General features: G+C 72.7%; 3 protein-coding genes across 3 annotated transcripts in view; 1 reads left to right on the plus strand and 2 right to left on the minus strand.

The window, feature by feature from the left end:
* SKIC2 (SKI2 subunit of superkiller complex) overlaps window positions 1-1,318 on the minus strand; it is a 12,018-nt gene extending 10,700 nt beyond the window's left edge. The window contains 5 exon segments of the mRNA XM_052774887.1: window positions 18-146; window positions 225-343; window positions 636-768; window positions 950-1,071; window positions 1,242-1,318. Coding sequence (XP_052630847.1) covers window positions 18-146; window positions 225-343; window positions 636-768; window positions 950-1,071; window positions 1,242-1,260 — 522 coding nt within the window. The 5' untranslated portion in view covers window positions 1,261-1,318.
* A 166-nt stretch (window positions 1,319-1,484) lies between these two features.
* On the plus strand, window positions 1,485-5,287 carry NELFE (negative elongation factor complex member E). Its single transcript, XM_052774918.1, is given in 12 exon segments — window positions 1,485-1,730; window positions 2,026-2,082; window positions 2,084-2,099; window positions 2,437-2,582; window positions 3,025-3,099; window positions 3,229-3,263; window positions 3,350-3,421; window positions 3,423-3,496; window positions 4,060-4,204; window positions 4,675-4,729; window positions 4,824-4,926; window positions 5,186-5,287. Coding segments are annotated over 12 exon segments (936 nt in total). The 5' UTR covers window positions 1,485-1,655; the 3' UTR covers window positions 5,269-5,287.
* Window positions 5,288-5,425: 138 nt separating this feature from the next.
* CFB (complement factor B) lies at window positions 5,426-21,750 on the minus strand. The gene is given in 35 exon segments (XM_052774890.1): window positions 5,426-5,626; window positions 5,845-5,894; window positions 6,598-6,731; window positions 6,828-6,931; window positions 7,008-7,087; window positions 7,866-8,090; window positions 8,170-8,287; window positions 8,488-8,600; window positions 9,131-9,268; window positions 9,576-9,677; window positions 9,953-10,105; window positions 10,607-10,727; window positions 10,729-10,746; window positions 10,953-11,089; window positions 11,540-11,635; window positions 12,184-12,357; window positions 13,246-13,431; window positions 13,749-13,982; window positions 14,072-14,161; window positions 14,398-14,914; window positions 15,042-15,091; window positions 15,181-15,316; window positions 15,955-16,046; window positions 16,139-16,215; window positions 16,285-16,435; window positions 16,538-16,649; window positions 16,964-17,184; window positions 18,305-18,394; window positions 18,478-18,624; window positions 18,712-18,850; window positions 19,463-19,599; window positions 19,694-19,789; window positions 20,288-20,461; window positions 21,113-21,298; window positions 21,515-21,750. Coding segments are annotated over 35 exon segments (4,950 nt in total). The 5' UTR covers window positions 21,720-21,750; the 3' UTR covers window positions 5,426-5,479.
* Between the last annotated feature and the right edge of the window lie 112 nt (window positions 21,751-21,862).

Consider the following 21,862-nt stretch of genomic DNA (forward strand, 5'->3'; position numbering starts at 1 on the left):
GTCCCGGAGGGATTTGGGGGGGGGGCTTTACCTGGCCAGAAGGGGAAGTTGGTGGCATTGCCCCGCAGGCTCTGCCCGGGGGGGCCGGGGGGCCGGCGCAGCGACAGCGAGTTCTTGGCTGAGAGCCCCACATCGGACAGCAGCTCCTGGGGGGGGGGGGGGGGACATGGTAAGGACCCCAGCGTCCGGGTGCCCCCCCCACCCTCCCCGCCTGCCCCCCCCACCTCAGTGAAGCCCCTCAGGGCGCCGCTGTGGGGGTCCCGCTCGGCCCGCAGCCCCCCGGCCACCGGGGTGGGCTCCAGTGCAAAGAGGGGCCCGGGGCTCTGGCGCCCGCTGCCACCACCTGGGGGGGGGCAAAATAATGGGGGGGGGTCAGGGACCCCCCCCGGGTCACCCCCCAGCCCAGGGACCCCCCCAAACCCGCCCCATCACCCACCCACAGCCCAGGGACCCTCCCCCAGCTGTAACTCCCCCCCCCCCCGCCGTGGCCCCCCAAAACCCTGCAACCCTCCCCACAACCCACAGACCCCCCCCCCAGCCTCAACCAGCCCCCCCAAAATACCCCCCCATCGCCTCAGGGTCCCCCCCCCGAGCCAAGGGACCCCCCTGCCTTGAAGCAGCCCCCCCAAACCCACCGCGAGACATCCCCCCCCAATACCTGCGGGCCCGCTCGTGCTGGTGGGGGGGCAGCCACTCGGGGGTCCCCAAAAACCGCTGCTCCAGCTCCGACACCGGGGGGGGGGCGAAGGGGGGCAGCCCCTGGGGCAGCTGGGGGAGGGGGGGGAGTTGGGGTGCACGGGGGGGGCGTGTGTGTCCCCCAACGGGCACCGGGGGTGCCATGGGGGGGGGGGCACCGCAGGGGGGACCCGGGGGGAGTCCTTCAGCCAAAGGGGGGGGCGTAGGGGTGGGGGGGTCGGCACGGAATCGGGGTGCGGGGGGGGTCACTCACTGTGGACCGCGGCGGGGGCGCTTCCCCCGGCCCCGGGGGTCCCGTCAGCAGCTCGAAGCGCCCGGCGCAGCCCAGCTCCAGCAGCGCCAGCGGCAGCTCCAGGGGCCCGCGGGGGGGCAGCGCTGGGGGGGGGGGGGCGGGCGGGGGGGGTCAGGGACCCCCCGGGCCCCCCCCCCGCCGCTGAGCCCCCCCCAGACCCCCAGAGCCCCGCCAGAGCCCCGTATCTGCCTCAGCCCCCCCGCCCCGAGCCCCCCCGTGACCCCCCCAGTCCCCCGTGGACCCCCCGCCCCACCGATCCGCTCCAGCTCCATCCCGGCGAGCAGGCCGCAGCGGCGGGAGCGCTTCCGGGTCACGGTGCCGCCGCCTTCAGCGCCGGGCGGAAGTGGCCCTGGCAGCCGGGCGGAAGCGGTGCTGGCAGCCGGTTGGCTTCCCCGCTCCCGCCTACCGGAAGCGAGGGAGGGGCGGCCCGCCTCCGCCAACCAGCGCGGCTCCCCGCCCTCCTCCAACCAACGGGCGGCCGACATGCAAATGAGGGGGGGCCGCGGGACGGGTGGCGGTGAGGGACACGCGGGGCCGCCGCGCTGCCCTCTGGGAAGGCGCCGCTTCCTCCCGCCTCCCTCCCCGCTGCGGCCTGCGCCGTCGCCGCGGAACCCGCCTGATCTCTCGCCCCCCCCCGTGTCCCCCCCCCACTCGTGTCCCCCCCACGATGCTGGCGCTGCCCCCGGGGCTGACGGAGGAGGAGGAGGCCCTGCAGAAGCGCTTCGCCAAGCTGCGGAAGAAGGTGGGGGCCATGGGGGGGGGCGTGGGGGCTGGGGGGGGCCGTGGAGTTATGGGGAGCCGGGGGGGTATGGGGAGGCTATGGGGCTGGGGGGGGCACAGGGATATGGGGAGGCTCTGGGGGGGGCACAGAGTTATGGGGGCCACGGGGGGGGTTGTTGGGGGGCTGGGGGGGGGGGCTCCATGGGGGCGGGGAGTTACGACGGACTATGGGAGAGCCATGGGGGGCTATGGGGGGGGGTCCTATGGGGCTGGGGGGGTCCTGGCCCGCCTTGACACCCCCCCAATCCCCCCCCCAGAAAAAGGCGCTGCTGGCGCTGAAGAAGCAGCAGAGCTCGGCCGGGCAGAGCAGCCAGGGGGGGCATCAAACGCTGTGAGGGGGGGCCCTGTGGGGAAGGGGGGGGGGGGGCCTGGATGCCTGGGTCCCCTGGGGGGGGTCCCCTGGATGCTGGGGTGTCCCATGTCCCCCCCCTGACACCAAGGTCCCCGTGGGGAAGGGGCCCCCCCCCCCCCACGGGATGCCTGGGTCCCCTTGGGGGAAGGGTTCCTGGGGGTGTCCCATGTGTCCCCCCCCCGACACCAGAGTCCCCGCGGGGAGGGGGATCTCCCGGGAGCCTCACACCACCCCCCAGCTGCCGGGGTCCCCGTGGGGAGGGGGGGTCGCCCCCTTTGGGGGTCTGACGCCCCCCCACCGCGGGTTCCCCCCCCAGCCATGTCGGACCAGCCCCCCGTGGACACGGCCACGGCCACGGAGCAGGCGAAGCTGCTGGTGAAGTCGGGGGCCATCAGCGCCATCAAGGCCGAGAACAAGAACTCGGGGTTCAAGCGGTCCCGCACCCTCGAGGGGAAGCTCAAGGTGGGGACCCCCGACGGGGGGGACACCCCCCGGACCCTCCCGGACCCCCCCAGACACCCCCAAACCTCCCCGTTACTCCTCTGTGCCACCCGGAACCCCCGCCAGCGGGTCTGGATATTCCTGGGACCCCCCCCCAGCCCCCTCCTTGGGGCCCCCTAGCCCCCCCCCCTTGGGGACACCCCCAGACCCCTTCTCTCTCCCCCTGGGGCCCCCCTGGAGGCCCTGGGGCCCCCCCAAACCCCCCCCAGGGTGCCCCGTTGCTCCCCCCCTGCCCTCCCCGGGGTCCCACAGCCCTCCCTGCACTCCCACTGTCCCCCCAAACCCCAACGAAGCCCCCCCCAGACCCCTGGTACCCCCCCGGGACTCCCCCAAATACCCCCCACTGCTCCCTGAAGCCTCCCCCGAGGTTTGGGCCCCCCCCTCACGCTGTGTCCCCCCCCAGGACCCCGAGAAGGGCCCGACCCCCACGTTCCAGCCTTTCCAACGCAGCATCTCCGCCGATGACGACTCCCAGGAGGTACCGGACCCCTGGGGGGGGGGGGGGGGGCTCCCCTTGGAGCGGGGGGGGGGTCCCCTTGGAATTGGGGGGGCCTGGACGCCGGGGTCCCTCCCCGTTACCAGCCCCCTCCTTCCCCTTTCCCCGCAGTCGCGCCGCCCCCAGAGGAAATCGCTGTACGAGAGGTGAGCAGGGACCCCCCCGGGACCCCCCCCCTTTTTGCTCTGGGACCCCCCCCCCCCAGCTAACCCCCCCCGCCCCCTCCCCACAGCTTCGTGAGCGCCAGCGAGCGGCTGCGGGAGCCAGAGGGCGGGGGGGGCCGGGGGGAGCCCCCCGAGCGGGGGGGAGCGACGCCTGGACTGGGAACAGGAGCCGGAGCCGGAGGAGCGGAGCCGGGAGCGGGACGGGGTCTTCCGCAGTACGGGGGGGGCAGGGCCCGAGGTGCTGGGGGGGGTCCTGGGTCCCCTGAGTGGGGGCAATCCTGGACACTGGGGGGGTGTCCCAGGTCCCTGGGTGCTGGGGGGGAGGTCCTGGGGGGGTCCCGGTCCCCGGGGTGCTTTGGGGGGTGTCCCAGGGGCCTGGGGGGGGTGCAGACCCTGAGGTGCTGGGGGGGGTCCTGCGTCCCCTGAGTGGGGGCAATCCTGGACACTGGGGGGGTGTCCCAGGGGTCTGGGGGGGTGCAGACCCTGAGGTGCTGAGGGGGGGGATCGTGGGTCCCTGAGTAGGGGCAATGCTGGACACTAGGGGGGTCCCCAGGGGTCTGGGGGGGTGTCCCAGGTCCCTGGGTGCTGGGGAGGGGTCCTGGGGGGGTCCCGGACCCCGGGGGTGCTGTGTGGGGGTCCCCAGGGGTCGGGGGGGGGGGGGGGTCCTGGGCGGGTCCCAGCCCCCGGGGTGCTGTGGGCGGGGGGGGTCCCGGGAGCCCCGGAGGGGTCCCTCTCCCCGGGGTCTGGGGGGGTCCCGGACGCCTGGGTCCCCCCCCAGGGTCGGACTCGTTCCCCGAGCGCCGCCCCCCCCGTAAGGGGAACACGCTGTACGTGTACGGGGCGGAGCTGAGCCCCGAGCTGCTGCGCGGAGCCTTCGGCCCCTTCGGAGCCATCATCGACCTCTCCATGGACAGCCCCCGCAAGTGGGCGGGGCCTGGGGCGGGGCTGGGAGGAGCGTGGGGCCGGGTGGGGTGGGGCCAAGGGCTGCGGGTGGGGCCAGACATTGGGAGCGGGCTGGATGTTACGGCAGTTACAGCTTGTGGGCGGGGCTGGGGCGGGGCCTTGGACTGGGGTGGGGCTACGGGTTGTGGGGTGGAGTCAGGTTGGGTCAGGGTTAGAGCTGTGGGCAGGGCAATGGGTTGTGGGTGTGGCTACCGGTTTGGGGTGGGGCTAAGGGTTGCGGGTGGGGCTATGAGCTGGGGTGGGGCTCGGGGCTGTGGGTGGAGTCAGGTTGGGGTGGGGCTAAGGGTTGTGGGTGGGGCCATGAGCTGGGCACACCACCTGGGGCATGGGTGGGGCAGAGGGAGGTGTGGCCAAATGGGGTGTGCCTTCAGGTGTGGCCTGTTTGTGACCCCACCCACCCCCTCCTGTCCTTCTCCCCCCCCCCCCCCAGCTGCGCCTTCGTCACCTACGAGAAGATGGAGTCGGCCGACCAGGCCATCGCAGAGGTGGGGGGGGCCCGGGCGGGGTCCTGAGGGGTTTGGGGGGGTCCCTGGTCCCTGCCCCCCCCGCACCCCTGACCCCCCCGTGTCCCCCCCCCAGCTGAACGGGGCGGTGGTGCAGGACGTGCAGCTCAAGGTCAGCATCGCCCGCAAGCAGCTGCTGCTGGACGCAGCCACCGGGAAATCGCTCTGGGGGTCCCTGGGTGAGTGCGGGGGGGGGGACATGGGGGGGCGGGGCGGGGTCCCACAGGGTGGGGGGGGGGTGACGGGTTGGTCCCTCGGGGGGGCTGGTGGGACCCCCGGCGAGCGAGACACCTGTAAAAGAACATCCCCCCGAAAGGAAAATTGCTCATAAAGAAAGGGGGGTGGGGGCGCACCCACAGCCCCCCCGGACACCTGGGTCCCCCCCCGGGGTCCCCCCCAGGTCCCTGACCCCCCTTTTTCCTCCCGCCCCCCCCCCAGCGGTGAAGAACAGCGCCAAGGGCTCGCACCGGGACAAGCGCTCGCAGGTCGTGTACAACGAGGACCTTTTCGGGGGGCAATAAAGGAAAAACGAGGCTGCGCCCCCAATTTATTGTCCCGGTCGGGAACGGCGCGCGGGCGGGACCCCCGATGACCCCCCACGTCGTCCCCTGGCACGGGGGGGGCAGCTCGGGTCCCCCCGTCCCCCCCGTGTGCCCCCACACCCCTCTCTATCCCACAGCCGGCGGCTGCCTCGTGCCCCCCCCGCCACGTGTCGCGACGTGTCGCGACGCGTCACGGGAGGAAGCCCAGGTCCTCGTCCTGCAGCTGCCCCCGCAGCCAGGGCAGCACCTCGAAGACGTTGATGTGGAAATCCCGGGCGAAGGGGGGGGCGCGGGGCTGGCGGCAGACGTCCAGCACCCCCCAGCTGATCACCCCCACCTGGGGGGGGCACGGGGAGGGGTCACCCCGCGTCCAGCACCCCCAACTGGTCACCCCCACTCCCGGTATCCCCAGTGACACCCCCCCCTGGTATTTCCAGTGCCCCCCAGTAACCCCAGTGCCCCCCAGTATCCCCTGTGCCCTTCTGGTATCTCTAGCCCCCCCCCCCCCCCAGTATCCCCAGTCCTCCCCAGTGCCCCCCCAGTATCCCCACTGACCTGGAAGTAGCGCTTCCCCCAAGTGACAACAATGGGACCCCCAGAGTCACCTGTTTGGGGGAGGGGGGGTGTGAATGGGAGGGCACTGGGATATACTGGGATGGATGGGGATGCCCTGGGCTGCGGGAGGAGGACGCTGGGGGGGGTACTGGAACGTACTGGGACATACTGGGAGGCACTGGGATGGCACTAAATAGCACTGGGACATACTGGGAGGCACTGGGATGGCACTAAATAGCACTGGGACATACTGGGATGGTGTTTGAGGACACGGGGGCGTACTGGGATGGCACTAAAGGTTATGGGGAGATACTGGGATAGCACTAACATATACTGGGATTTATGGGGATGGCACTAAAAGACAGTGGGGCAAACTGGGATAGCACTAAGGGTTACTGGAAGGCACTAAGATAGCGTTGGGGGATACTGGGACTTACTGGGATGGTAGTAAGGGTTACTGAGATGTACTGGGAGAGCGTTTAGGAACAGTGAAACTTACTGGGATGGCGCTAAAGGGCGCTAAGCCATACTGGGATGGCCCTCAGAGATACGGAGGTATAGCAAGCGGCACTGGGACGGCACTGGGGGCCACTGGGTTGTACTGGGATGCCACCAGCAGGGCAGCGGGGCGTACTGGGGGGCACCAGAGGCGCACTGGGACGTGCTGGGACATACTGGGGCGCACTAGGACAGTCCTGGGAGGTACTGGGGGGGGCGAGGATGGTACTGGGACGTCCTGGGGGGGGCACTGACCGCGGCAGGCGTTGGGGTCGACGTAGGGCTCGGTGCCGCCGGAGCAGAGGAACCGGGGGGTGACGACGTCCTCCAGCGCCAGGACGTTGGCGTAGGGGGGGGGCCTGGAGCGCGTCGGCCTCGCAGGGACCCCGCTGCGGACAGGGGCGTCAGGAACGGGCGGGGGGGGGCGGACGGACGCGGGGGGGGGACGCGGACGGACGGACGGACCCGGGGGACGGGGACCCCACCTGCTCCCCCAGCTTGAGGTGGACGGGGCGTCGCTGCAGCTCCGAGGGGCCGCGGGGGGAGACGAAAAAGGCGTCGAGGTTCTTCTCGGGGAGCAGCAGGCGGCCTGGGGGGGTGACGGGGGGGTCAGGGGTGGGGGGGGGGGGCGCTTGGCGGGGGGGGGCCGGTGGGGGGGGGCTCACGGTGCTCATCGCAGGTGCTCTGGTCCGGCGGCAGCCGCAGCGCCCGGGAGGCACCTTCGGTGCAGGGCAGGCAGAGGGGGCTGGGGGGGACGGGGGGGGGTCAGCGCCCCACACCCCCACCCACGGCCCCTCTCTGCCCCACAGACCCCCCCCCCATGCCCTGTGGATCCCCTCCCCGCCCCACAGATCTCCCCCGCTGCCCCACGGACCCCCCCCAATCCACAGACCCCTCTCTGCCCCACAGACACACCCCCCCACCCCAGAGACCCCCAGCTGCCCTATGCATCCCCCCCCCCCGCAGGTCCCCCCCCCTCTGCCCCACGGACTCCCCACTACCCCACAGACCCCCCCCGACCCACGGACCCCCCCCCCCTGCCCCACGGACTCCCCACTACCCCACAGACCCCCCCCGACCCACGGACCCCCCCCCCTGCCCCATGGACTCCCCACCACCCCACAGACCCCCCCCGACCCACGGACCCCCCCCCCCGCCCCACAGACCCCCCCCTGACCCACGGACCCTTCCCCTCTGCCCCACAGACCCCCCCCCCTGACCCACGGATCCCCCCCTCTGCCCCACAGACCCTCCCCGACCCACGGACCCCCCCCCCTGCCCCACGGACTCCCCACTACCCCACAGACCCCCCCCCGACCCACGGACCCCCCCCCTCTGCCCCACAGACCCCCCTCGACTCACGGACCCCCCCCTCTGCCCCCACAGACCCCCCCCGACCCATGGACCCCCCCCCTCTGCCCCATGGACTCCCCACCACCCCACAGACCCCCCCCGACCCACGGACCCCCCCCCCCCTGCCCCACAGACCCCCCCCCGACCCACGGACCCCCCCCCCGCCCCACAGAGCCCCCTCTCCCCCACGGCCCCCCCCGCCCCGCAGCCCCGCTGCTGCCCCAGGCCCCCCCGTCCCCTCACCGCGTGGTGGGGCTGGGGGGGCACCGCGGTCTCCAGCTGCACCAGGGCCACGTCGTAGTCGTAGAACTCGGGGACCCCCCGGTCCCGCCGCCCCCCCAGGTCGTACTGGGGGTGCAGGAAGAGCCTGGCCACCTTCCGCTGCACCCGCGGCCCTGCGCGACGGCGAGGGGCTCGGAGGGGGACCCCCGGCACCGGGGGACACCCCCCCCGGGACCCCCCCGCCCCACGCACCCACTTCCACGGTGACCCACGGCGCCTGGTCGTCCACGTGGAAGCAGTGAGCCGCCGTCAGCACGAAGTAGGGGGACACCAGGGACCCCTGGCAGCGCTCCTGGCCCTTCTCGGGGCGCTGGGGGGCACGGGGGGGGCACGGGGGGGTCACGGGGGTCCCCCAACCCCGCGTGTGCCCGTCCCCACCACGCCCTCCCCGTGGCAGCGCCATGTCCCCACACGTGTGTGTCCCCCATCTGTGTCCCCCCATGTGTGCCCCCCCATTTCTGTGTCCCCCCATGTGTGCCCCCCCCATTTCTGTGTCCCCCCCGTGTGTGCCCCCCCCAGCTCACAGTGACGATGATGGTGACGTGCCAGGGGTTCCTCTCCCGGTCGCTGGCGCTCTTGAATTCGTAGGTGAGCCCGCAAGAGCCCCATGGTCTCGCTCTCGTCTGGGGGGGGAGCCGAGTTTGGGGGGGGGGGGCACTGAGACTTGGGGGGGGCACGGGGAGGGGGACCCTGCAGGGGCTCAAGGGGGACTCAGGGGAATGTCTTGGGGGGGGTGTTGGGGTCCCCAGGGATGTTGGGGTTACCTGGGGGGTCCCAGGGGGTGTTTTTTGGGGGGGGGCCCTCTCCGATCATATGGTGGAAGGCCACGAGGGGGGTTTAGGGGTCCAGGGGAGTTTGGGGGGGGCCCTCACCGATCATGCGGTGGAAGGCCACGGGGGGGGTGTTGGGGGTCCCGGTGGTGTTTTTTTGGGGGGGCCCTCACCGATCATGCGGTGGAAGGCCACGGGGGGGGTGTTGGGGGTCCCGGTGGTGTTTTTTGGGGGGGCCCTCACCGATCATGCGGTGGAAGGCCACGGGGGGGGTGTTGGGGGTCCCGGTGGTGTTTTTTGGGGGGGCCCTCACCGATCATGCGGTGGAAGGCCACGGGGGGGGTGTTGGGGGTCCCGGTGGTGTTTTTTGGGGGGGCCCTCACCGATCATGCGGTGGAAGGCCTCCTGCAGGTCGGGCAGCCCCCGCAGCAGGAAGACGTGCTGCTCCCCGTCCTTGTGCGAGGCCAGCGCGTTCAGCGTCTCCACGTGCACCAGCGACCCCACCCCGAACGCGTACACGTCTGGCGGGGTGGGGAGGGGGCGTCAGCGGGGGTGCCAACACCCCAACCCCCCCCGACCTCACCAGGGCTTTGCGGCCCCCCCAAAACCTCCCCAGCCCCCTGCAGTCCCCTCAATCCCCCCCAAAGCCGCCTGCCCCCCAAACTTCCCCAAGGCCCCCCCAGCCCCCCCCAAACCCCCTACAACCCCCAGCCCCGTGCATCGCCCCCCCAAACTGCCCCAAACTCCTCCGTCCACCCCCACCCCCACTGACATCCCCCAAGCCCCCCATTCTGCCCCCCAGCCCCCCCCCCAATTCCCGTCCCCCACCCAAAAAGTCCTCCCGGTCGTTGCGGGGGTCCCGGCCGATGCTCAGCAGCTCCCGGATCTGGTGGATGACGGGGACCGGGGACCCCCCCATGTTCACCCGGCCTGGGTGGGAGCACGGGGAGGGGGTCACAGAGGGGCTGGGGGGGTCCCAGAGGGGCTGGGGGGGGGTCTCACGGGGGGGCAGGGGGCCCTGAGGGGGGTCTGGGGGCGATCCCACAGGGGATCTGGGGGGGCCTTGGGGGGCTTTTGTGGTCTGGGGCATCCCAAAGGGGGGGGGGGCCGGGGGGGATTTTGGGGTCCACGGGGGGAATTTGGGGTCCTGAGAGAGTGCGGGGGCTTTGGGGAGGGCTTGGGGGGTCCCGAGGGGGGGGTCCCACCGTCAGTCATGATGATGAGGACGTGGCGGGTGCTGTTGGTGACGGGGGGGGGCTGCAGCCCCCGCAGCTGCTCTGCCCGCTCCTGCTGCACCAGCAGCTCGTAGACGGCCTTGAGGGCGGCGTGGGGGTTCGTCCCCGGCTTCTGCGCGTGGGCTGGGGGGCACGGGGGGGTCACTGCACCCCACGGAGCCCCCCCGAGCCCCACAGCACCCCACAGAGCCCCCCCAGACCACTATAGCCTCCCGTAGCACCCCCAGGACCCCATAGCAGCCCATGGCACCCCATAGATCCCCACCAGCACCCCCCCAACCCCCTCAACACTCCATAGAGCCCCCCCAAACATCCGTAGTCCCCCACCAGAAGCCCCCAGACCCACATAGCCCCCCCAAAGACCCCCATAGCACCCCATAGCCCCTCCCAAGACCACCCACAGACCCCATAGTCTCCCATAGCCCCCCATAAACCCCCCCCAGCACCCCCAACCCCCCCCCCAGCCCCCATAGCACTCCATAGACGCCCCCAGGACCCCTATAGCCCCCCCAAACCCACCCAGACCTCCATAGTCCCCCACCAGAAGCCCCCAGACCCCCCCCATAAAGCCCCTCAGGACCCCATCCCAGGACCGCCCCCCCCCAGCCCCCCCAGCCCCCCCACCTGCGAAGGGCAGCTCCTCCAGCAGCTTGCCCACCGAGGCCCCGTCGGCCGCCTGCGGCTCCATGGGGCTCAGCACCACCCGCGCCTCCGTCCCGAAGGTGACGATCCCGTAGTGGGGGGGCCGCCCCATAGCTGGCGATCTGGGGGGGGGTGATGGGGGGGTCAGGGGGGACACGGGGGTTCAGGGGGACCTGGGGGGGGTCAGAGGCGGGGGGTGCCAGGGGAGTCTGAGGGGGGATTTGGGGGGGTCTGGGGAGTCTGAGGGGGGATTTTGGGGGGTCTGAGGGGGGATTTGGGGGGGGTGGGGAGTCTGAGGGGGGATTGGGGGGGGGTCTGGGGGTGCCACCTTCTCCACCAGCTCCCTGAGGGCGTTCCGGGCGTCCCCGAAATCCTCGGGGCCGATGCTCTGGGACGCGTCCAGCACCAGGTAAATGTTCAGGGCGGCTCCGGGGCTCAGGCGGATCCGACGCTTTTCCGTGGGGCCTGGGGGGGGGGGGGGGCAGGGGCACGCTGCGACCCACCGCAACCCACTGCGACCCCCACAGGGACCCACGGAGCCCCCACCGTGGAGCCCCCCAAAAACCCCACCGGGACCCCCAGCACCGCATGGCGACCCCCACCGAGCCCCGCCAGACCCCCCAGCCCCAGCCCTGACCCACGGTGACCCTTGGACCCCCACGACTCCCTGTGCCCCCCCCCACAGACACACCGCGGCCCCCCCCATGTCCAAATACCCCCATAGCTCCCAGCCCCATGGCCCCCAGCCCCCCAGTGCCCCCCCTCAGCCCCCCATAGACCCTCATGGCCCCCCAGTGCCCCCCATAGCCCACCCTCAGTCCCCCATAGACCCTTATTGCCCCCCAGTGCTCCCCATAGCCCCCCCCCAGCCCCCCCTAGATCCTCATGGCCCCCCCAGCCCCCCTTGTCCCCCACCCCTGGTGTCGTTGGCCTCGGCCACCTCCACGGTCTGGGCGAGGGAGGCCAGGAAGGAGGCAGCCACGTCCTCGGGGGTGTCGAAGGAGTTGGGGTCTGGGGGGGGGCACCGGGTCACCCCCCCGCTCCTGACCCCAACCCCACCCCACACGAGACCTCCCCCCGCAGCCTCTGCCCCATAAGGGTCCTCCCCCCCCAGTGAGGGACCCCATAACCCTCACAGGGCCCCCCCATAACTCATAGACCCCCCCCTACCCCACAGGGCCCCCGGGACCCTGCACCCCCTGGGCACCCCTCCCCACCCCCCCGACCATCCCATGGCTCCCAAGAGCCCCCAGGACCCCCCCCGAGCCCATCCCCGTGGCATCAGGGCTCCAGATCCTCTTACCCCACTGATCCCCAGCCCCCCCCCCAGCCCCTCACCATGGCATTTGGCCTTCAGCCCCCCCCCGTACCCCACAACCCCCTCCAGGACCCCCCAGGACCCCCCCCGAGCCCATCCCCGTGGCATCAGGGCTCCAGATCCTCTTACCCCACTGATCCCCAGCCCCCCCCCCAGCCCCTCACCATGGCATTTGGCCTTCAGCCCCCCCCGTACCCCACAACCCCCTCCAGGACCCCCCCAGCCCCCCCCAGCCCCTCACCGCGGCATCGGGGCTCGGTGCCGCTCCAGACGCCCCCCTCCAGGCAGCGTCGCTCGGCCGAGCCCACCAGCTGCAGCCCGGGCCCGCAGCGGTACCGGACGCGTCCCTCCACCCCGTACCCCGACCCCTCCTTGGTGGCCCCCGGTGGGACCCCCGGGGCCGGGCAGGCCCCCGCTGCGGGCAGGCGTCAGGGTGTGACACGGGGGGGGACGCGCGGGGACGCAGGGAGGCTCGGGGGGATGCGAGGGTGCTCGAGGGACGTGGCGGGGGGCACAAGGATGCTCAGGGGACGTGGGGGGGTACAGGGGACGTGGGGACACTTGGGGGGACGTGGGTGTGGGGGGCAGGGGGACACTTGGGGGGCACACGGGCGCGGGGGAGATGGGGACACGGGGGGACATGGGGGGACACTTGGGGGCGCAGGGGCATGGGGATGGGGGAGATGGGGACGTGGGGGGACATGGGGACACTTGGGGGGCACAGGGGCATGGGGATGGGGACATGGGGGGACACTTGGGGGGCGCAGGGGCATGGGGATGGGGGAGATGGGGACGTGGGGGGACATGGGGACACTTGGGGGGCACAGGGGCATGGGGATGGGGGAGATGGGGGGACACGGGGGGGACATGGGGACACTTGGGGGGCGCAGGGGCATGGGGATGGGGGAGATGGGGACGTGGGGGGACACTTGGGGGCGCAGGGGCATGGGGATGGGGGAGATGGGGACATGGGGGGACATGGGGACACTTGGGGGGCGCAGGGGCATGGGGATGGGAGAGATGGGGGGACACGGAGGGGACATGGGGACACTTGGGGGGCACAGGGGCATGGGGATGGGGGAGATGGGGACGTGGGGGGGACACAGGGAGGACGTGGGTCGTGGGGATATGGGGGGCAATGGGACAGGAGATGTGGGGACGGGGGGGGGATGGCGGATGCTCAGGGGTGAGGGGGACGCGTGGGGGACACCCGGGACGCCCAGGGGATGTTGGGGGGGCCCGGGGCAGACCGAGGGACAGGCAGAGACAGGCGGCCCCCCCCCCCCGCCCTGCGCCCCCTCACCGCCATCGTCGCAGACGGGGGTGGCCCCCCCCCAGCGCCCCCCGGGGCCGCAGACGCGGACGTGGGGTCCCCGCAGGGTGAAGCCCCCGAAACAGCCGAACTCCAGGCGGGAGCCGGGGGCGTGACGCCCCCCCCGCGGCCAGAACCAGCCGTGCTCGAACTCCAGCGGCGCCGGGCACCAGACGGCTGGGGGGGGGGACACGGGGGGCACCGGTGAGCCCCATTGCCCCCCAACACCCCCCAGGGCCCCCCTGACCCTGTGACCCCCAGAGACACCCAGAACCTCCCGGGACCCCCCAGCCCCCAGAGACCCCCTGGCCCAAACTACGACACCCCCCGGGACCCCCCCAGTCCCGAGAGACACCCTGACCCCCCCCCAGCCCCACAGAGGCTTCCAACCCCACCCCAGCCCCCGGCGTCCCCCCCAGGGACCCCCAATAGCCTCCCCCGTGACCCTCCCTGCCCCCCCAAGGACCCCCCAGAGCCCCCCCCCAGCGACCCACCTTGGCAGCGGGGGGTGACCCCCCCTGGCAGGGGGTCCCAGGTCCCCTCGGGGCTGCAGCGCCGGAGGCCGGTGGGGAGGGGGGTGCTGCCGGGGGGGCAACGGTAGCGCAGCCCCTCTCCCCCCGCCACCAGCTCCCCCCAGCCCCCCGCGATGGGCACCAGCGCCGGGTCGCAGCGGGGGGGGTCGGGGGGCAACGTGGGGGGGGGCCCCGGGGTGGCTGCCGTGGGACTGCCTGCGGGGTGGGGGACACCGTCAGCGGGGGGGCGAGGGGTCTGCGGGGCAGCCACGGGGCGGCCGGGGGGGCCGGGGGGGGGCACCGACCATCGGCGGGGGCCAAGAGGAGCAGGAGGGCGAGGAAGGCTCCCGCCATGGCCGTGGGTCCGAGCCCGTCCGTCCGTCCGTCCGCGGCCTCTGTGGGGCCGACGGGGCCGGGGGGGGGTTGTGAAATACCGGGCCCCCCCCGCGGCCTCCGGGAAGTCACAGGTTGGGGGGGTGGGGGTGGGGGGGGTGCTGGGGCTGCCCCACACCCCGGGTTCCCAGCCGTCCGGGACCCCCCACCCCGGCCCTACAGGGGACCCAGGCGTCGGGGAGCAGCCCCCCCCCCCCCCGACACCGCCCCCAGGGGTCCGGACCCACCTGCCCCCCACCTCGGGGCAACGAGGCCTCATTAACAGCAGCTGCCGCTAACGAGGGTCCCACCCTGAACTCCTGGATCCCCTGCTCCGACCCCCCCCCCCCATAAGGGACCCAGATGTTCGGGGAGGGGGGGAACCTGCTCTGCCCCCCCCAGAAGACCCAGGCACCTGGGTGCACCTGCCCCACCCCCCCCCCGCCGGCACCCAGCCAAGCCATGGGTGCGGGGGGGGCCCCCCCCGCCGGGAAGAGGCGGCACCGCGACACCCTAGAAGGAAGCTCACGGCGGGGGGGGGGCACAAGCTTTATTGTGGGGGTGGGGGTCACCACCAGGGTCGGCGTTAGCGCAGGGGGGCGAAGGCGAGGACCCCCCGCAGGTGCCGGCGCAGCCACGGCTGGACGCGGAAGAGGCTGATGTGGAAATCGCGGGGTCGGTGTCCGGGGGGGGCCGGGGGTCGAAGCGGGACCCCCCCAACCGTGCGCCGTCCCCCCCCGGCACGGGTCGAAGGTGCCCCAGCTCACCACCCCCACCTGCGGGGCAGGCGTGCACCCAGGCCTCCGGGCACGGGGGACCCCGGCGGCCCAGCCTGGGGGTCCCCGGCGTCCGGCTTTGGGGGTCCCGGCACCACGCACCCCCCGGTTTGGGCCCCCCCCTCACCTGGATGAAGCGGTGCCTCCTCTCCAGGAACAGGGACCCCCCGGACTCCCCTGGGGGAGGCAGAGCGGGGGGGGGGCGGTGGGAAGGTGCCAGGACCCCCCCACACCCCCCCCAGCGCCCCCCCATCGCCCCCACTCACCTTTGCAGGTGGCGGCCTCGGGGGGGCCCCCGCTCTCCTGCCCCGAGCAGAGGAACCGATCGGTCACCACCTCCCCCAGCGCCGCTGCGGCGTAGGGGGTCCCCGGCTGCGTCGCCCCCGAAGCGCAGGCGGCCCACTGCGGGGGGGGGACGACACCCCGGAACGCCTGGGTCACCCCCCAGCACGCCGGGGTCCCCCCACACCCCTGGGTCCCCCCCCAGCACACTGGGGTCCCCCCACACCCCTGGGTCCCCCCCCAGCACGCCAGAGTCCCCCCACACCCCTGAGTGTCCCCCCCAGCACTCTGGGGTCCCCCCACACCCCTGGGTCCCCCCCCAGCACGCCAGAGTCCCCCCACACCCCTGGGTGTCCCCCCCAGCACGCCGGGGTCCCCCCCAAAAGCCCACATCCCCACCTGCCTTGGTCCCCAGGGGTGGGGGGGATGTGTGCGATGGAGCAGGGACCCCCAGACACCCGGGGTCCCCCCCGAACTCCTGGGTCCCCCCAGCACTTTGGGCCCCCCCCGAACCCCTGGGTCCCCCCAAACACCTGGGTCCCCCCCAGACTCCCAGGTCTCCCCGAACGCTGGGGTCCCCCCCAAACGCCGAGGTCCCCCCTGAACCCCTGGGTCCCCCCAAACGCCTGGGTCCCCCCCAGACTCCCAGGTCTCCCTGAACTCCTGGGTCCCCCCCAGCTGCCTGGGTTCCCCCCAAACGCCAGGATCCCCCCCCAATGCCGGGGTGCCCCCCCCCCCCAGGACGCCGGGGTCCTCACCGCCTCCTGTCTCTTGATCTGCACCCCCATCCTCTGCGGGTCCAGGGACACGAACTCAGCCGGGACCCGGGGCCGGCCCAGCAGCTCGGCCTCTGGGGGGGGCAGGGGGGCAGGCTCAGCACCCCGGATGCCTGGGTACCCCCCCGATGCCTGGGTGTCCCCCCCCGGACGCCGGGGTCCCCACCTTGCTCCTCGCAGGTCATCCCCGGCGGTTTCCTCATCGCCCGGTTGGCGTCTTCGGTGCAGGGGATGCAGACGCGCCTGGGGCGAGAAGGGGGGTCACGGTGCCCCTGGGGACCCCCCCCGTGCCCCCTCCACCCCGCCGCTCACCTGGGGGTCCCGCGGGTCCCCACCTCCCGCTCCAGCTCCACCAGGGCCACGTCGTAATCGTAAAATTCGGGGATCCCCCGGGACACCCCAGCACGGACGTCGAAGTTCTCGTGGAGCACCCAGCGCTGGAGGGGCACAAGCTCCCCCTCCCCTGCCCCCCCCAACCCCCCCATCAGCCAAACGCCAGGGTCCCCCCGGAGCGGGGGGGTGGGGGGTGGGGAGGGGAGCGGGGGGTCCCCCCCGAGCATCCTACCCAGGTCGGCGGTCCAGGCGTGGGGCGCGGGGCCCCCCAGGAAGCAGTGTGCCGCCGTCAGCACCCAGCGGCCCCCCACCAGGGACCCCGCGCAGCGCTGCTCCCGCCCTGCCTGCGGCACCACCGTCAGCACCCACGGGTGACGGGGACCCCCCCAAGGAGGGGGCGTCCCGGACGCCTGGGTCCCCTGGGAGGGGGTTTGGGGGGAGAAGGGGAGCCCAGATGCCTGGGTCCCCAGTGGGCTGCGGGACCCTCCAGACGCCGGGGTCCCCAGTGGGCTGTGGGACCCCCCCAAACATCTGGGTCCCCAGTGGGCTGTGAGTCCCCCCCAACATCTGGGTCCCCAGTGGGCATTGGGGTGCAGGACCCCCCCAGACACCTGGGTCCCCAGTGGGATGTGGGTCCCCCCACAGTGGGGGGTCTCACCCTCAGGATGACGTGCCAGGGGGGCCGGGAGGCCCCGGCGGGGACGATGACGCCGCAGAGGTCCCCAAGGGTGGTGGCCACCAGCGCCGCCTCCAGCGCCTGCCGCAGCGCCGCCGCGTCCGCCAGCTTGAAGGCGTGGGTCTCGTCCCGCCGGTGCGAGGCCACCGCCGCCAGCTCCGCCACGTCCACCTCCAGCGCCCCCACCCCAAAGGCGTAGATGTCTGGGGCGGGGGGACGAGGGGGGCTCAGGGGGGCATGGGAGGGGTCTGGGGGCAGCTGGAACTGGGCTTGGGGTGTCAAAAATGGGGTTGGGGGCACCTACTAGGGGCTCGGGGGTGTCTGAGGTGGGTTTGGGGCACCCAAAATGGGTCTGGGGCACCTAAAAGGGGGTTTGGGGCATCTCAGTGGGGCTTGAGGCACATAGAACAGGGCTTGGGACACCTCAACAGGGCTTGGGGCACCTAGAACAGGGCTTGGGGCACCTAGAACAGGGCTTGGGGCATTTCAAATGGGGTTGGAGGCACCTAAAAGGGGGCTTGGGGGCACCTCCATGGGCGTTTGGGGTGTCAGGATGGATCTGGGGGCACCAAGGGGGGGTTGGAGGCACCTAAAGGGTGTTGGGTGACCCAGAACGTGGCTCTGGGTGCCCAGAGCCGGCCCCACGTAGGCTGGGGGGGGGGCAAGGTCCGGCCCTGGGGACAGGGATGGGGCTGTGACCGCACGGGCAGGAGGGGCCCATCGGGGCCACCCCAGCAGTGGCGCAAGAGCAAACAGTGATGGGGGCGGACGGGGCCAAGGACACACAGAGCGGGGACCTGGCGGGGGCTGTGGGGAGCTGCATGGGGGCCCTTGGGGGGTGTGTTGGCCCCAAACCACCGTCAAGGTCCTCAAACCACCCCTGAAGTCCCCAAAACCATCTTCAAGGTCCCAAAAGCCACCACTGAAGTCCTCAAACCACTCTCAAGATCCCCAGCATCCTCTTTAATGTCCCCCAACCACCCTCGAGGTCCCCAAAACCATCTTCAAGGTCCCCAAAGCCACCACTGAAGTTCTCAAACCACCCTCAAGATCCCCAACATCCTCTTTAATGTCCCCCAACCACCCTCGAGGTCTCCAAAGCCATCTTCAAGGTCCCCAAAGCCACCACTGAAGTTCTCAAACCACCCTCAAGATCCCCAACATCCTCTTTAATGTCCCCCAACCACCCTCGAGGTCCCCAAAACCATCTTCGAGGTCCCAAGAGCCACCATGAGGTCCCCAGCACCACCCTCAAGGTCCCCAAAGCCACCCTTCATGTCCCCAAGATCCCCCCAAGGTCCCCGTCCCCCCCGCAGCACCCACCCAAGTAGTCCTCCCGGTCCGGCTTGATCTCCAGCACGTCCTCAATCTTGGCCACCACGTCCCGGGGGTGCCCCCCAACGTTGAACCTGCCTGTGGGGCAGCGAGAGGGGGGGGTCACCCAGGTCTTCACCCCCTCCCCCGGGTCTCCCTGTCCCCCCACCCCAGGTCCCCACCGTCCGTCAGCAGGATGACGACGTGGCGGACGTGCCGCCAGGAGTCGGGGTGGCCCATCCGCTCCGCCCGCGCCTTCTGGAAGAGGAGCATGTGGTAGACCTCCATCAGCGCCCCGCGGACGTTGGTGCCCGTCGCGTTGCCGTGGTCTGTGGGGAGATGGAGACCCGCCAGGTCCCGGACGCCAGGGTCCCTTCCCCAGATGCCGGGGTCCCTTCCCGGCCACTGGGACGCACCAGTGAAGGTCATGTTCTCCAGGCGGTGGAGAACCTCGTCGGCGTCGGCCGACTCGTCCTCGGCCGTGGAGACAATGACCAGGGCCCGGCTGGCGAAGGAGATGACGGCAAAGCTCACGGCCACCTCGAAGCTGCTGAGCTGCGGTGGGGAGGGGGGTCAGGTCCCCACCACAGTCCCAGCCTGCTCCTCCATGATCCCACCATGGCGTCCCCACGGTCCTGCCCTGGGTCCCTGTGGTCCTACCAAGGTTCCAGTTCGTTCCTCTGTGGTCCCACCATGATCCCACCCAGGATCCATCACAGCTCCCCCACGGTCCTGCCGTGGTCCCAGCCTCTCTCACCACAGTCTCCTCCATCCTTGGTCCCACCCGTCCCACTGTGGACCACCCCTGTCTCACCAGAGTCCCACCACGGTCCCACCATGGGGTTCCCATTCTCCCGCTACGGTTCTACCAAGGTCCCAGCCTGTTCCTCCCTGGTCCCACCATGATCCCACCACGGTCCCACCCACGATCCCACAACAGTCCCACGCGTGGTCCTGCCCATGGTCCCACCACGATCCCACCGCAATCCCACCATGACCCCACCGCAGTCCCACCAATGATCCCACCACGATCGTACGGCAGTCCCTCCCCATTCCTCCCCAGTCCCACCTCATCCCACCCCCACGGTCCTAACCCACGGTTCCAGCCCGTTCCCACCACGGTGTGTGTCCCCCCAACCCCGTGTCCCCCCCCACCCCATGTCCCACCCTGTCGACGATGGCGGCCCCGCACTCCTGGAAGAGGCGGAAGTTCTCCGAGCGGACGCTGCCGGAGGCGTCGAGGAGCAGGTAGACGTGGAGGGACCCCTCGCTGCTCAGCACGATGCGACGGCCCAGGGACGAGTCTGGGGGACACCCCCGCGCGTCACCCCTGCCTGGGGGGGCGGCCGTGTCCATGTCCCCCCTCCCCGGACACCGGGGTCCCCCCCCCAGACCCACCGTTGTGGGGGCGGGCGCCCGCCAGCTCCAGGACGGAGGTGAGAGACGCCCCGAAGCCCTCGCTGACGTCCTCGGGGAGGTCGTAGGCGTAGGGGTCTGTGGGGGGACACACACGGGGGGGGGGGGACATGGGGACACACGCGTGGGGCTGCAGAGGGCTGGGGGGGGATGGGGGGGGGATGTGGGGGGACCCCAGGGGGACCAGGGGGTTGGGGGGGGCACAGGGGGACCTCGGGGGGTGGTTCTGGGGGGACACAGGGACCTGGGGGGGGCCCGGGGGGGGCACAGTGGGTCTGAGGGGTCCCTATGGGTCCCAGGGGGGGTCATTGGGGGTCCCGGGGGGGCCACTGGGGTTCAGGGAGTCATTGGGGTCGGGGGGTCACAGGGGCCATGGAGGGTCCCTGGGGGGGTCCTTGGGGTCACAAGGGTCAGGGGGTCCCTGGGGGGTGACGGGGGTTGTTGGGGGGGGTTAGCGGTGCCCACCCACACGAGGGGGGGGGGGGCGGGACACACTCGGGGGAGGGGCCGCGGTACGGGGAGGGGGCGGAGTCAGGCGGGGCGGGTTCACGCGTGGCCACGCCCCCTGTCACTCACGGCGGCAGGAGGGCTCCGGGCCGGACCAGCGGCCCGTCTCCAGGCAACGGCGGTGGGCGGGGCCCAGCAGCATCAGCCCCGCCCCGCAGCGCACGTGCACCACCGCCCCCCGCTGCCGGCCCCGCCCCGTCGTCACCCCCCCGGCGGGGGCCGGGGCCGGGGGACAGTCACCCGCTGTGGGGGGGGGCATTAGGGGTGGGGGTGGGCACCCCTCGGGGACCCCCAACCCCACCCCAGCCCTATTGCTACCCAGTAGGGACCCCCCAACCCTCTTGCTACCCCCCCGACCCCTCACTCCGGGGCTCTGCAGGGACCCTTGAACCCACCCTGAGCCCACAGGGACCCCCCGGCACCCCCCAACCACCCGGACCCCCCAAGCACAGGGACCCGAGGCTGCCGGGGGAGGGGGGGAGGATTTTTTGGGGGTCTGACAAGGGATTTTGGGAGCGATTTTGGGTCTTCCAGGGGATTTCGGGGGCTCCCCAGGGTATTTGGGGGCCCCAAGAGGGATTTTGGGGAGGATTTGGGAGCTCCCAGGGTATTTGGGGGCACTCAGAGGGATTTGGGGGGGGATTTGGGGTTCCCAGGGGGAGCTGGGGGGCTCCCGGGGGGATCTGGAGGGCTGATTTGGGGCTCCCAGGTGGATCTGGGGGGCTGATTTGGGGCTCCCATGGAATTTTGGGGGCTCCCGGGCGGATCTGGGGCGGGATTTGGGGTTCCCGGGGGGATTCTGGGGGCTGACTTGGGGCTCCCAGGCGGATCTGGGGGGGGCTCTTCCCCCCCCGCCCCGGGCCGTTCGGGGGTCCCGGTGTCCCCGGCTCTCACCGCCGTCGTCGCAGACGGGGCTGGTGCCGCTCCAGAGGCCTCCGGGCCGGCAGCGCCTCCGGGCCGGGCCCCGCAGCACGAACCCGTCGTCGCAGGCGAAGGCCAGAACGGCCCCGGGGGGGTGCGAGGGGCGGCGGGGGGAGAGCGTCCCCTGCGGGAACGACAGCGGCGACGGGCACCGCAACTCTGGGGGGGGGCAAAGGGGACCCAGGCGTCCGGGGGGGGTCCTGTGTCCCACCCCCACCCCAAAGGGGACCCAGGACTCCGGTGGGGGTGTCCTGCCCCCCCCCCCCCGCACTCCAAAGGGGACGCAGGCGTCCGGGGGGGGTCCGCGGGGGACCCGGGCGCCCGGGGCGGGTCTCTCCCCCCCACCCCAAGGGGGTCCCCGGGGTCGCGGCGCACCTTTGCAGACGACGGGGGTCTCGTTCCCGGCGGTGGGGCAGCGGCCGGGGCGGTGGCGGGGGGGCGGGTGGGGGTAGGTGCCCGGGGGGCAGCGGGACCCGGCGGGGGGACAGGCGGTGGGGCGGGGGGGGCCGCTGGCAGCGGCGGCCGGGCCGGGCCGGGCCCCCCCGGCGAGGAGCAGGAGGGTCAGCACCCAGGGGACCATGGCCGGGACGGCGGGGACCCCCGGGGGGGGGGGGGGGCGCCGGAAAAAAGGGGAGGGGCGGGGCCTCTCCGGGTGACCCCGCCCCGGGGGCGGAACAGCAGACAAACCCGCCCCCAGGGCGGGGCCAGCCGGGGAAACCCCCG

This window comes from Harpia harpyja, chromosome 25 (genome assembly GCF_026419915.1).
Source record: "Harpia harpyja isolate bHarHar1 chromosome 25, bHarHar1 primary haplotype, whole genome shotgun sequence".
NCBI lineage: Eukaryota > Metazoa > Chordata > Aves > Accipitriformes > Accipitridae > Harpia > Harpia harpyja.